The following is a 16,039-nucleotide window of genomic DNA, read 5'->3' on the forward strand; positions in this document are numbered from 1 at the left end:
GTTACATCAATTTCTATTTTATTTAATCTTAATTGATTTGGCTTAATGGCTTTTCAAAATATTTTTCAATACCGTCATTGGAAGGTTTCATTTTTTTCTCAACATTGTTTCATATGAAAAATTGATAAGCATGATGTTCATTATTTTTTCTATATCATGGATAAAAATGATTAAGCAACACAAAATCATGTAGGAATCCTTGGACTCACTTCACTAGAAATTCTTTCAAATGGATAAAGAGTGTTAGCAAAAACTTTCCTGATTCCCCTCTCCCAATTGTTCATGTCCTCTCTTCAAAGATACATTAAATTTAACTATATTACATTTATATTTATTCTCTTAATATATGTATACATGGGTATGTAATAAGTATGTATGTATACATGTTTACATATATATATATACATATATATATATATATATATATATATATATTTGCCTTCTTCACCATTATAATGGAAGGTCCCTGTGAGTAGGGGTTGTTTAAATATTGATACTTCTATTAAAAGTGCCAACCATAGGGCCTGGCACATAGTAGGTACCTTGTAAATATTTCTTTATTATTTGATTGGATAAACCAATTCTAAATACATATATATTGATCTAGTCCTTATATCTACATTCTTACCACAGAATTATGTGAAAGAAATTGCATGCTAAGATCTTAGTAAATCATATATATGGATTTCCTCTTATCTAACAGTTGAGTACTCTTATAAATACAAACAAGAATGATGTCTTGAAGATATGAACAAGTGACAATCTGTATAAAAACAGAGTAATAGTTGTAGATAAAATACTGGAAAAAGTTAGTGAGCCAGTTTGCCTGGATAATACAAAATGTAAAGGTAAGTAATGTGAAAAAATAACTGGAGAGGTAATTGGGGGCCATGATGCTTTCAATATGTAAAAGTGAAATTTGGGAAATGCCATCTAAAAGTGTATATATTTCTATGGACATGGGAAATAAATCAAACTACATTTCCCGTGGTCCAACGGGTTTCCGTTTCTGGTTCTTTGTGCATGGGGAGGCCTACGTCCACGCAGAGAAGAGTTTATAATCTCCTGGGTTAGGTAGGAGTGCTGTCTTGGCCAGCAGACTCGGAGGAGACAGGAGACAATTATGGCTAGGCGGCAGATTTTGAATGCTTACAAGCGCGTGGTCTAATAACTTTATCTATCAACATGGCTTTAATTAAAATACTAATAATTATTATTATACTAGCCTTTATCATTTTTCATATTTATAATTTGGCGAACCACACGGGAGTAATTCGAACTTTCAATTTTCTGGATAGCCTGATAGCCTAAGAAGAAGCCATGAGGTTCTAGGACCCAGAGTCTCAGAAGTGATTTTTTTTCCTTGCCCAGTCCTCTCCCAGTTTTCCCCAGCCTAGAGGCTGTTTTATGGGGAAGAGAGATAATGGTTTTAATTGCTGCTGGGCTGCGAATTATTTTGCTCAATGCCCCGGGCCTGGTGGCCCTTGCTGGCACTGATTGACTGCCGGGGCCCAGCCAGTTTCGTCTCGCAGACATTCTCCTGACTCCTGACTTGATCTCCATTCCTGCCGCGCTGAAAACCTACAAGCCAGCCAGCGTTCCAGTCCTGGTGATCTCCAATCCTGACTTCTAATCTTGCTAGTCCAGAACCCCAAGCTCCAACATGGAAGACCCCTGGGCTGCTGCCTTTGCCAAGATCTCGATCTCCAGAGATTGCTTCAGCCCTGCTGCTAAAGTTTTTGGTAGTATATTCCCCTTTCTCCCTATTTCTAGCCTTCCACATGTTTCTCTAAAGACCTAAATTAGGCAACTCACACAGACTCTACACGTGGGTATTTTCCTGAGCTTTTCTCCACTAACCCTGAGCCCACGTGGATGCTAGCGTCTGGACCTAGCAACTAGCGTTTACCCTTAATGGGGCCGAATGGCCTATTCAGACTTGCTTGTGATTAAAAACTGAACTGAGGGGAAGAAATATTCACCCCCATACCTTCTCAGAACTTTGAACTTTAGAAAAACCTTAAACTCAGCAGAACTCAATCAAAAGAACCTTAAATTGAACCAGGGGTGAACTTTTTAAACCTCGGAACTGAATGTGTTTTATTTCTGTTTTAAAGAGACTGTCTTACTGTATTTTGCTAATTAATCTTGCTTATTTCATTGATTTTCCTGTTGCACTGAATCATTTTACGCTAATGAAGTTTCTGCTTATGTTATTATATTTCCTAATTTACTTAAAGCTTACTGTATCAGAAACAATGCGGTTATATGTACCACCTATGAACATCTTAGAGAGCACATGTCTTTAAAAATTTATTCTGTCTTGGTAATTGTAAAGAACCTTGAAAGTTCCATGCTTTGAATATTACCTTGTAATTTTACAAGAGATCTTTTAACTTTTACTTTAAATCCTTAAGAATTGTTGTCTTAAAGGATAAAGCTTTTATATATTTTATTATAAGAGATATTATTGCCTTAAATGGGTAGAAGCATTTCCTACCCAGGATTTTTTTTAAATACAGAGAGTCTAGGAGCTCCTGTATATTCTCATCTGAGGATAATTTAGACCAGAAGGTTTCTTTTTAAATATCAGATTTTGCTATGGAAGCAATAACGGAATTTGTTGAGAAACTCTTAGCCAAGATTAAAAGTTGTAACAAGTAAATGATTTTAAACATCATTGTTTTAAAATATGCTATTGGAAATAATGGTACTCTATTTGAATGTGCATTGTGAATCTGCTATTTTGTAAAACCCACTTTCTCTCACAGAAAGTCTCATTTTTGGGTAATATAACCCTTCTAGTTCTAAGCTATATATATATTTTTGATTTTTAAAACATTTTTCTGATGAGCAATTGATTTTCCCTTTTTCTCATCTTGTACTGGAAGTACATATATAATCATTATTTATCCTTTTTCTGATTCTACAGCAAATACCTGAGCCTATAGGACTGTGATTAAATGCCTCTCTGATTCCAGAAGGGAATATGAAAGCTGTTAATAGTGCTAAAGAAAGCACATGGCCAGAGACTTGACAGACGAAGATCTGAATAATTGCAGTAGTTCTATGCCAATACTTTAGGGCTTGGAAATTGGGGTTTGAGTCCTGGAGTCCCAGTCTTTTCTAAAACTTTAGAGGACGTGGGTCCCATCGACTTAGATTCCTAGAAAGCACCTAAGATTGGTTATATTTATTTGGCTCAGTTCCCTAAAAAAGCTGATGATAAAGTCAGATCAGAGAGAGACATTTTCCTTAAGTCCTGGCCCTGAATGGGTAATTGCACACTGCTGAATTCACTTTAATTAGACCTTCATTCAAAGGTCTAAGTTTATTTTCCCCAGATTTTTTGCACATTTTACATTTCATTCACAAGTTAATTTTTTTCTTCTTTTTCCTTGAATTTTATTCTTTGTATTTTGCCATCCTTAGCTGGCCTGAGGTACCCTTTTTTAGAAAAAAAGGTGTGTTTAAGATTTACCTTACGGGGATATCTGTTAAGTTTTTTAAAATTCGATAATGTAAAAATATATGTATTTTTAACTCTTTTAGGAGTAATTTCATGGGGAATTGTATAAATCTTAGAAGAAAATGTATGTTTTGTAATCTATAATGTAAAGTTTAAATTCTTTTGAAAATAATTTCAGGATAAGGATCTTGCTATCTCCCCAGAATCCAGACGATGAACCTGTTTTGGTGAAGACACCATGAAGATGTCTGAAAAGCCTTCACTGTACTATGAAGACCAAATTTAGAACTTTGGGGTGCAGCTGATTGAACTATGGGGAGTTGAAATTGAATTGTATATATTGTTTTAATTGTACACTGTTATACTAATAGGGGACTGCCCCCAAATTGGTTTTTTGTCAATGTGGCTAATTTTAACCATTTGATCATCTATTTCTTTTATCCCCAAATTCCTGAAAATTTTAGAAGTTGTCTATTTTTACTGGTCCAGCGAAGAAAAAGGACTAACCTTTTTTTTGCCACGGGGAATTGTAAAAGTGAAATTTGAGAAATGTCATCTAAAAGTGTATATATTTCTATAGACATGGGAAATGTATCAAACTACATTTCCCATGGTCCAACGGGTTTCCGTTTCCAGTTCTTTGGGCGTGGGGAGGCCTACGTCCACGCAGAGAAGAGTTTATAATCTCCTGGGTTAGGTGGGAGTGCTGTCTTGGCCAGCAGACTCGGAGGAGACAGGAGACAATTATGGCTAGGCGGCAGATTTTGAATGCTTACAAGCGCGTGGTCTAATAACTTTATCTATCAACATGGCTTTAATTAAAATACTAATAATTATTATTATATCAGCGTTTATCATTTTTAATATTAACAAATATATGCCTGAGAATTTTATATTTTTCCTAGAGCCAGTAATCAGGAATCACTAAAGGTTTTTGAGAAGGGACCACAATGATCTTTTTTGATTTAAGAATATCAATATGATATCTATGTTGAGGATTGATTGGCAGAGTGTGAGATTGGCAGTGCAATTAGTAAATGAAGGAGACCATACCAACAGTTCAAGTGCTAGGTAATGAAGACCTCAACGAGAGTAGTGGTGGTATGAATAGAGAAAAGGGGAGAATGGAGAAATGAGCTGTTGTGTGAAGATAACATCAACAAGTTTCTGTAACTAATAACTCTATGGAGGAATGAAAAGGGGAGAAAAAAGAGCTTAGTTTTGTAATAAAATTACAAATATTTTTTGAAAAAATGATTTCTTTTTTAAAATTGGAAAGCTCAGAATATTTTAAAATAATGGATGTACTACAGCATCATTGTTCAAATTGGATTTGGCTGGTGAAAAAGAAATAATTTAGTTTTAAGAAGGAAAGTTGGCAAAATAGCCATGTTGATGCTTTAGAAAATTCTCTAAATATGGATGAAATTCGGTGAAAGGGAAGGTGCAGAATATGAGCCAGAGTTCCCTGGTACCTTTCTTAAAAAATATGTGAAGCTAACTTCAATATGTCACCAAACCTCAGAGTTGGTTTAGAAGTCATCTAATTGGTTGCATGTTGTTTAGGTAAGAATCAAGGGATAAAGTTCAGAAAGCAGTTGAGTGAACTAGGAAAGGTCTAGTATCAGGTCACCACATGACTGTGCTGATGTCAAAGAGACAGAGAGAAAAGAGGAAACAGTGGTGAGAAGTCACTAAGAAGAGATGATACATAGAAGATCATTTTGGAGGAAAAACAATTAGATGAATTTTAAGTGATTGAGAAAAGAAACAATTCTCAAATCAGAAAAAAAACAGACTTTCTAACTGGATAATCACTATTCCCTCAAGGTAAACAATAATAAATTATCTAGATCAAGAGACAACAGGGAATAGATAAGAAGCCCACTGATCAAGACTTTCAGAATTCAAATACCTCACTCAGTCTTGAAAGAAACCTAGAAGCTCAACCCACCATCACCATGGTCAGCTCCTGTTGTGGCTCCACCAGCTCTGGCCTGAGCTGTGGCTCTGGCTGCTGTGCTCCCTGCTGCTGCCGCCCTGCCTGCTGCCTTCGGCCAGCCTGCTGCCAGAGCACCTGCTGCAGGACCAACTGTTATGGACCCACCTGCATTGTGTCCACCTGCTGCTGCCCCAGGTGCTGTGGGTCCAACTGCTGCCAGCCTTGCTGTCATCCCAGCTGCTGCTGCCACCCAACCTGCTACAGACCAAGTTGCTGCCAGTCTGTGTGCTGCCAACCAACATGCTGTCACCCTTCCTGCTGTCAAACCTCTTGTTGCCCCACAACTTGCTGCTGCCCCAGCTGTTGTGTGTCCAGCTGCTGCCAGCCTTGCTGCGCCCCAGCTGCTGCTGCCAGCCCTGCTGCCGCCCCAGCTGCTGCCAGCCTTGCTGCCGCCCCAGCTGCTGTGTGTCCAGCTGCTGCCAGCCCTGCTGTCAGACCACTTGTTGCAGAACCACCTCCTGCTGCCCAGCCTGCTCCTCTTGCTGCTGCTGAAAATCTGGACTTGTTTGTATTCAAAACATGAAAACAAGCTCATCACTTCCCTCTCCCTTATGAATCATTAATGCCAATCAACTAGAAGATGAGTCACAGAAGACTAATGTTTATCGTCTACATGATCACTTTACAGGTCATTTTCTTCCTTTCCCAGACAGAAGTGATTAATCCCAAATCTGTCTATTAACAAAACATACTTTCTCCTTGTCTTTTCACTCAGCAGTCAGAAACAACTGGTTAGAAGAATTCATACTTTTCTATCTAAAAATAACCGAGGTATCATTAAGTTCGTTTCTTGTGGAAGAATCCTTGCTATCTGACAACTTCAATGTCAAAACATCTAATGTGAGCCCAGTGATTTTAAAATTCCAAGCAGTATTTCCATCCCATTTCTTCTCATTTCCTCATGTTATATTTCTCTACCTCTCAGTAATGCTTTCGTTGTCAAAAAATGGGAATCATTGACAACAGCTCATCATTTTGTTGTGTTTTCATGAATATTTTTTGGTTTGTTGTCATTTCTCTGTGGATCCTTAAAGTTAGCTCTGCATTTGCAATATTATAGGGGATCAAATCATAATAGAACTATAACAGCTGACTCACAAGGTCATTGTGAGGATTGAGTAAGATAATATATAAAATTAACTGTGCAAACTTTAATTTGCAACATGTGAACCATTATTATCATAGAGTTATGTTATCAATAATAATAATCCACTTATATAATCATTTGTGTTATAAAATTACAGATAGGGGGCAGCTGGGTAGCTCAGTGGATTGACAACCAGACCTAGAGACAGGAGGTCCTGGATTCAAATCTGGCCTTAGACACTTCCCAGCTGTGTGACCTTCAGCAAGTCACTTAATCCCCATTACCTAGCCCTTACAGCTCTTCTATTTTGAAATCAATACACAGTATTGATTCCAAGATGGAAGGCTTAAAATAAATAAATAAACAATCAATCAAATCAATGAATGAATAAATGAGTAAATAAATAAATAAATGAAATTACAGATAAAGATTTCTATGAAACCTTAGGAAACATTTAATCTAATTCTTTTTAAAGATAGGGAAATTAAGGAATAGAGATGGAAAAGAAATCATAAAGTACACACAGGGAGTATGTAGCAGAGGTGGGATTTAAATCCAAGCTCTCTGGCTTCAGATTAAACACTATTTCCACTGTACCACACTGCCTCCTTAGTTCATGCAATCCTCACAAACCCATTTCATAGATAAGGAAACTGAGTACTGGAGCAGAGAAGTGACTTGCCCAAGGTCGCATATCTAAGGATTTCCAAAGTCAGAACTTTGACTCTTCTCTTCAGACTCTATAGCAAAAATGATCTTATCATCTTACCATGTTTTCTATGGGAGTGTCTACTCACTCTAGGAAATACGAGCAAGATATGTGATTTCATTGATATAGAGAAGAACCAGATAAGGAAACTTTCTATACCAATGCCTGTCTACATTTTTTTGTAACTTATTTAACCTAGAGCACTAAGCCATTACTTAATTTACACAGGGTCACACAACCAGAATATATGTGGCAGGACTTGAACCCAGAACTGCAAGGCACATACACGTATATGTTCTTGATGTTATTCAGTCATTTCAGTTGTGTCTTACCTTTTGCAACCCTATTTGGGGTTTTCTTAGCAAAGATGCTGAAAAGTTTGCCATTTCCTTTTCCAGTTCATTTTATACATGAGGAAACTGAGGTAAACACGGTTAATTGACTTGCCCAGAGTCACAAAGCTAGTTAGCATTTGAGATTAGATTTGAACATGGGCTTTCCTAACCCCAGACCCAGTGCTTTATCCATTAGACCACCTACCTGCCCCATACATATATAAATATATATAAAGTATATGAGAATAAATGATAACATATGTGAGAGCGTTTAAAGAATTTTTAAAATTTTTATCTTTAAATATTTTTCCATGTTTCCATGATTCATTTTCTTTCCCTCTCCTCTTCCTTCAACCCTCCCAGAACTGACAAGCAATTCCATTGGGTTGTACAAATGTTGTCATTTGATACCTATTTCTATATTATTCATTTTTGCTGTACTGAGATCTTTTAAAGCCGAAGCCCCAAATCACATACCCAAACATACTTGTGATAAGTGATGTCATGTGTTTTTCTTTTGCGGTAACAAAAGGAATTAGTATGCAGACATAGTAATACAGAAAGCAAAGGTAATTTAGTAGAAACTGACAACATTAACGAATAGCAGGCTTCTTTGCAATTTTAGTACCCCATCCTCAATGGCAATAAAGGCCATCTCAAATCTCAGATATCCAACGTAGTGCTTTGAGCTCAAAACCATCTTTTCACAGTCAGGGAGAGGTCTCCTCTTTAGTGTATTTGCCTCTTTTGTTCCTTGTCTCTTATAGAAATTTTTTAGATGTTCCTGCTAAAAATCTTTCAAAAAGCAGATCTCAATACAGATTAATACATCTTTTCTTTTTTTATTATTATTTAGAATATTTTTACATGGTTACGTGATTCATTATTTCCCCCTTTCTTCCCTCCACCCTCCAGCAGCTGACAAGAAATCCCACTGGGTTATCCATGTATCATTTTGTAAAACCCATTTCCACTTTGTTCATATTTGCAATAGAGCGATCTTTTAATGCCAAAACCCTAATCATATCCCCATCCAACCATGTGATCAATCACATGTTTTTCTTCTGCATTTCTGCTCCCACATTTCTTTCTCTGGGTATGGACAGCATTCTTTCTCACAAGTCCTTCTGAATTGTCCTGGGTCATTGCATTGTTATTAGTAAAGAAGGCCATTACATTTGATTGTGCCACAGTGTGTACAATGTTCTCCTGGATCTGATTCCTTTTGCTCTGCATCAATTCCTGGAGATCTTTCCAGTTCACATGGAATTCCTCCAGTTTATTATTCCTTTCAGTATAATAATATTCCATCACCATCAGATACCAAATTTTGTCCAGCCATTCCCCAATTGAGGGACAACCCCTCATTTTCCAATTTTTGCCACTACAAAGAGCACAACTATAAATATTTTTGTGCAAGTCTTTTCCCTTATTATCTCTTTGGGGTATAAACCCAGCTGTATGACTGGGTCAAGGGGTAGGCATTCTTTTAAAGCCCTTTGTGCATAGTTCCAAATTGTCCTCCAGAATAGTTGGACCAATTTACAATTCCACCAGCAGTATATTAGTGTCCCAATTTTGCCACATCCCCTTCAACATTTATCACTTTCCTTTACTGCCATATTGGCCAGTCTTCTAGGTAGAAGGTAGTATCTCAGAGTTGTTTTAATTTGCATTTCTCTAATTAGGAGGGATTTAGAACACTTTTTCATGTGTTCATTAATAATTTTGATTTCATCATGTGCAAACTGCCTATTCATGTCCCTTGACCATTTGTCAATTGAGGAATGGCTTGATTTTTTGTAAAATTAACTTAGTTCCTTATATATTTGGAAAATTAAACTTTTGTGAGAAATAATATTCTCCCAGTTTGTTGTTTTTCTTCTAATTTTGGTTGCATTGGTTTTGTTTGTACAAAATCTTTTTAATTTGATATAATCAAAGTCATTCATTTTACATTTTAATGTTCTCTATCTCTTGATGCTTAAAAAACTTTCAATGAATTCTTTATCTTTTTTTGGTTTCATAGGATATAAGATAAATGCCAGTCCTTATTTCTTGGTTCTGTTCAATTTTTTCCACAAATAATGAAGGAATTAATATTCTACAATTATAATGAAAAATGGAATGGGATTTTCAAATAATTTTTTATTTAAATCAAAACAACAACTGCCTTCAAAGAATTGATGTTGAACCCACTGGAATTTATTTCTAACATTTATATGTGTCTGGGGAGTGGGCTACCTTACCCACAGAGTTCTTCAAGTAAACACTTGATATCTATCTGTCATGTATGTTGCAAAGAGAATTCTTTTCAAGCATGGGCTAAACCCTATTGCTAAGATTCTATAATATCTAACTAGAAAAGAATAATATGTAAGGAGGAAATTATGCTTAATTATTTCTTCAAGTTATTTGAGGGAATAAATACTCAAATGGATAAAGGAAGATAGCTAAATGTAATCTAGTTAGATTTTTAAATACTTTTTCATAGAGACCCACAAAAATTTGTTGTTGTTCAGTCATATACAACTCTTTGTGACCTCATCACATAGTGGATAGATTGCCAACACAGGAGTCAGAAAGACCTAAGTTCAAATCTGGCCTCAGATACTTACTAATTGTGCGACCATGGGCAAATCATTTAACCCTGTTTGCCTCAGTTTCATCATTTATAAAATAAGCTGCAGAAAGAAACTTCTCATTTAGAATTTTCTTGACAAAGATGCTGATTTGGTCTGCCATTTCTTTCTCCAGTTCATTTTACAAATAAAGGAAAACATGATGAAGTGGCTTGCCCTGGGTAACATAGGTTGGAAGTATCTGAAGCTGGATTTAAACTTGGGAAGATCATTCTTTCTTACTCTAGGCCTAATACTCTATCTACTGTGTCACTTAGCTTGTCATGACTAAGGTCTTGACTTGTGGAACTTAAAAATCATTGAAAATAATCATACAGGCTGAGAAGGTATAGATATGATGAAAACTACTCTGATGAAGGGACTAATCACACTCATGAGCTTATAGATACATAAAAATAGAAGACTACTAGAGAACTTTCTTTACCAAAAAATATATGGTAGAAGAAGATCACAGAATCATAGTTTTTGAGCTGGACAAGATCAACTTTCCCTCTATCCTACTCTCCATTTTGAATATATAGAAACTGATACCTAGAGTACTCAAAGCTATACACATAGGATAAGATTTGAATCCATATTCTCTGACTCCAAATCCAATCTTATTTTCACTTGACCACTCTGTAATTTCTTTGTTCAAATAAAAATATGTACCTAGAATGCTGTATTTAATGTTTTTTTTACAAATTATATAAAGGAAGGACATAATGGAATCTCTACATCTATAAATCATAAGTATACCTTATTTTTCTGAGTAAGATGAAGATAAAATATCTCCTTATTACCCTGAGTCAATTTGATCATTAAGACTATAAAAACAATTTTGAGCAAAGTAACTGAAAAAGGATATCTATTTTCCTTTTTTAATAGAAGTGCTGCAGATCAGAACAGATTTGACCCATCATAAAACATTTATTATTGTATACTGAATGAATGTCAAGGATTCCCAACCCAATGGATCCATCTGACAGCCAAACAGAACTGTTATAAATTCTTATCTCTTCATTCCATTCTTTGCCTAACAAAGGAAATCATAACCTTAATTCTTAAGAATGAAATAAAATGAAATTTCTCATTTTTTCCCATTTATATCAAAGCCATAGCCAGCTTCTCATGATTAGTGGCATCCAGTAGAATTTATGTAAACATTGAAATGTATCTAGGGAATGGGTGACTGTCATCAAAAGTTTTCATGTAGATATTGGATGTCTATGGAATAGAGTAGAAGGAGAGGAAAGATCATGAAATGAGATCTGTAATATTAGACGAACAGAAATCAACAGAAATAATCCTCTTAATATCTTTTTATACAGCTGTAGTAAAATTATACTTCAATTTGTACTCAGAATTGAGTAGGAAATGTTTTCTAATAATTGCCATATCATTTTCTATGAATATTTTTACCCTTATAAAATTCAGGGTAGCTTATTTGTTTTATTAGATGTTTTTTTAATTTAGAGCTCATCTTTTTCATTCATTTCCACCACCTCCACCACCCTGAGAAACTAGTTTCTAGAGTTGTTGTTGTTGATTGGAGGGGGGTTGTTTTCAATAATCTCTTTTTTTGATTTTCAAAATTCCTATTTTGTGTTTACTTAGCAGAAGGAGGTCATTCTTTTGGGTAGGCCAGCCTTTTTTTTCCTGAGGGATTCAAAGACCTGACAGATCATTACATGGGCTTTGGAAGGGGTCTCAAGGCAACACCTGTAGGTCTGAAGGGAGTGGCAGTTTCATATACTTTATGTGGACCAAGCAGTGGACATGGTAATGTAGTTTCAAATATAGTTTGGTAAATACATAGAAGTCAAGGATGCTAACCTTAGAGATGTAGAGAAGTTAATGGATATTGTTCTTGGGCACAAGGTACACATTTGGTATAGCCAAATTATTGCACATAGATGAGGTCTTACTTGATAGGCCTGTTGTTTCTCCTCTTCTTGGTCATCTTGTAAGCCAAAAGGTGAAAAATATTTTTGTTGCTTTTTTGTATTTATGGAAAAGTCATTTCTTTGTTACTCATTCTGCTGTTTTGATGATGATTTCTAGAATTATAATTTTCCCTCTAACTATTACTTTGGTTACATTACAAAAGTTTCAGTACGCTACTTTATTATTGTCATTTTTTTGCAGAAATTATCTTTTTTTATAGTTTATTCTTTGAACCACCAGTTCTCTAGAATTTAATAATTCAGTTTTCATATAAATTTAAATGCTTTTATTTTTTATTGGAATGTATTCCTGTAAACAAGTCAATTGGAAACTTGAAAGACCTAATACTACCAGAGATATACTTCCTCTTTTTTTTCCATGACTCAAGACCATTCCCCCCATAGATCCCTCTGGGTTGCTAGAATGCTCATATAACTTGGATAAGATAGGAATCATGAATATTATTACTTATCAGATGAAAGATGACCAAGTGTTATTATTTTGCCTCTTATTTCCTTTGGCCTTTCTGGCTTTACCACCTTCCCTAATTCTATGGCTTCTAAAGCTCAGCTTTGCCATCTCCAATTGGTTTTATCTAAGGTGGCCTTCATACCCACTCTACTAATGAATTCATAAATCCATTCTTGGATTTTCCATCTGCTCTATGATTAAGCTTTATTTTATCTGTTATTTCTCCAAATTAGAATGTGAGCTGCTTTAAATAAGATGATGTCTTGTTTTTTTCTTTTTACATACTTAGCATTTAGCACAATGCCAGGCACATAGTAATATATGTGCTTTCTTTTCAGTTTTAATGAGATTTTGTGTCAACAGCATCATTTATAGCTGACTTATGGAATATGTACATATATTTCTTTTTTCTAAGGATAGCCAGTAAGCACATTGGATATAGTGCTAGGTTTGAATTCAGAAAGCTCTGAACTCATATTCAACCTTAGACATTGACTATGTGACTAGCAAATGATTAGTAAACTATTTAGCTCCTATCTGCCTTAGTTTCTTCAACTGCAGATTGTCAATAATAACTACAACTATTCCAAAGCTGTTGTGAGGATCAAATGAAATAATAATATTGTAGATGCTTGACAAATGTATTCTTCCTCTCTTCTAAGTCATAATATAATAGGATTCTCCAGGATTTCATACTTTTTCTTTTATATGAGAATGTGAGAAAATAAATGAAATAATGTGTTCTGAAGGGAGGAGATAAGCATTTATATTGTGCCTACCATGTACCAGGCACTGTGCTAAGTATTTTACATCTATTATCTCATTTGATCCTCACCGCAAACTAGCTAGTAAATATCTGAGAAGAGATTTTAACTGAGATCTTCCTGACTACCAGTCCAGAGCTCTATTATAGTAGTTGCTATTTTTGATGTATTCTTTTTAAAATTTGTAATACTAATGTAACAAGATTAGGAGGGAAACAACAAACTGGGAAAATTTTTATAACAATAGATATTGTTACATTGGTCTAAATTGATAAAGATCTAATTTCTCAAATTTATAGAGAATTAAGTTAAATTTGTAAAGATACAAGCCATTCTCCAACTGACAAATGGTCAAAAATATGAATAAGCAATTTTCAGATGAAATCAAAGCCATCAATAATTATATGAAAAATATTCTAAATCACTCTTAATTAGATAAATGCAAATTAAAACAACTCTGAGGTACCACAACAAACCTCTCAGATTGGCCAATTTGACAGTAAAGGAAAGTAGTAAATGTTAGAAGGGATGTGGTAAATTGGGACACTAATACACTGTTGGTGGAGTTATGAACTGATGATTCAACCATTCTAGAGGGCAATTTGGAACCCAAGGGCTTCTTTAACAACCCATGTTGTATACCCTATATTCCAAAGAAATAGTAAAAATAGGGAAAGGAGTAAGTTGTACAAAATTATTTAGAGCTGCTCTTTTTGTGCAGGCAAAGAATTGGAAATTGAGGACATGTCCATCAATTAGGGAAGGGCTGAACAAATTTTGTTCCACATTGGTAATGGAATACTATTGTGCTCTACGAAATAATAAGCAAGATGACTTCAGAAAAAGCTGGAAAGATCTGTGGGAACTTTTGCAGAGCAAAATAAGCAGAACTGGAAGAATATGTGCAACACTATTGGACAATGATTATTTAACTATTCTCAGCAATACAATGATCTGTAACAATCCCAAAAGACTTATGATGGAGAATGCTATCCATTTCCAGAGAAAGAACTGTTGGAGTCATCTTTCACATCAGTGTATTTTGGAGTTTTTGTTATGTATGACTTTGGTCTTACAATAGTGAACAATATGGAAGTGTGTTTTGCATGACAATAAAAATGAAAAAATAATAATAAAAACCAGTTATGGGAGATACTGTGCTAAGAGCTAGGACAAATTAAGTATGAAATGGAATAAACAAATTCATATCCTGAAGCATGGAACATTGTCAGAAGTTATCAAAAGTAATAAATAATGCCAGTGAAAATTGACCTATGACTCCTTAGAAGGAATTAGTTGCCCTAAGGCTAAGAATGGAGGAGGATTCTGTTTACCTTCCAAGGGGAAAGTCTTATGTGGGTCAGCATCCAGCCAGGAAAGAGTATCTAGCTCTTTGTAGAAACTGGATAGTTGATTCTGTAGATAGCTAAAACACAGGAGAATACAAATGCTTGGAGAAAATATCAGTTCTTATTCTTACCTGTGAAGGAAGAGGGAAAAACTTTCTCTGGTAGAAAGATTATGAGAATTAACTGTCTTCTTGGGAATTGTTCAAACAGAGAGAGGTTGAGTATCTTTTTGATACAAGGAATGGTACTGCAGAGAGGAATCTTTGAGGGCAGGGACTTTCTGCTTTTTCTTTCTTATTATAGTGTCTGACACATAATAAGCATATAATAAAATTTTGTTCATTTATTTGGCTGATTAATTGGTTCCTTTTTAGGTAGAAGTTGGAGGAGAGATTTACAATAATCATTTCAGATTTGTATACAAGTCATCTCAGATGACCTTCTATCTCAGATTCTGTAATCCTTTTTTTTTTAATTATTTTTATTTTTTAGAAATGTTATCATGGTTACATGATTCATGTCCTTACTTTCCCCTTCACCCCCCAAAATCCTCCCCCCCCCCCGCCATAGCTGATGCGCATTTCCACTGGTGTCATTGCTCAAGACTTATTTCCAAATTGTTGATAGTTGCATTGGTGTGGTAGTTTTGAGTCTACATCCCCAATCATGTCCGCCTCAACCCATGTGTCCAAGCAGTTGCTTTTCTTCTGTGTTTCCTCTCCTGTAGTTCTTCCTCTGAATGTGAGTAGTGTTCTTTTCCCTAAGTGCCTCAGAATTGTTATGGATCATTGCATTGCTGCTACTACAGAAGTCCATTACATTCGATTTTACCACAGTGTATTGGTCTCTGTGTACAATGTTCTTCTCGCTCTGCTCCTCTCACTCCGCATCAATTCCTTTGGTCTTACAATAGTGAACAATATGGAAGTGTGTTTTGCATGACAATAAAAATGAAAAAATAATTAATTTTTAAATTTTATAGAAAAAGAAACTGAGATCCATAAAATTTAAATGACTTACCCAGTGGCACAGACATGAGTCTAAGCACAGAAATAACTTAAATCTGAAAGTATCTAAACTGGCAGGCAGGCAGGAAGGAAGCTAGAAAGGAAGGAGAGGAAAATAAATGAAGAAACAAACAAACAAACAAGAAACAAAGAAAAAAACAAAGAAAGAGAGAGAAAGGGAGAGAGAGAGAAAGGGGGAGAGAAAGAGAAAGAGAAATAGAGAAAAGAAGGAAGGAAGGAAGGAAGGAAGGAAGGAAGGAAGGAAGGAAGGAAGGAAG

At 35.4% G+C, this 16,039-nt stretch overlaps 1 protein-coding gene across 1 annotated transcript in view; it reads left to right on the plus strand.

Annotated features, from left to right (window-relative positions):
- Positions 1–16,039, plus strand: part of LOC123247705 (keratin-associated protein 10-4-like) — a 93,248-nt gene that overhangs the window by 33,576 nt on the left and 43,633 nt on the right. Inside the window, 2 exon segments of the mRNA XM_044676686.1 lie at positions 5,498–5,793; positions 5,796–5,957. Coding sequence (XP_044532621.1) covers positions 5,498–5,793; positions 5,796–5,957 — 458 coding nt within the window.

The sequence above is a fragment of the Gracilinanus agilis genome, chromosome 4 (assembly GCF_016433145.1).
Source record: "Gracilinanus agilis isolate LMUSP501 chromosome 4, AgileGrace, whole genome shotgun sequence".
Lineage (NCBI taxonomy): Eukaryota > Metazoa > Chordata > Mammalia > Didelphimorphia > Didelphidae > Gracilinanus > Gracilinanus agilis.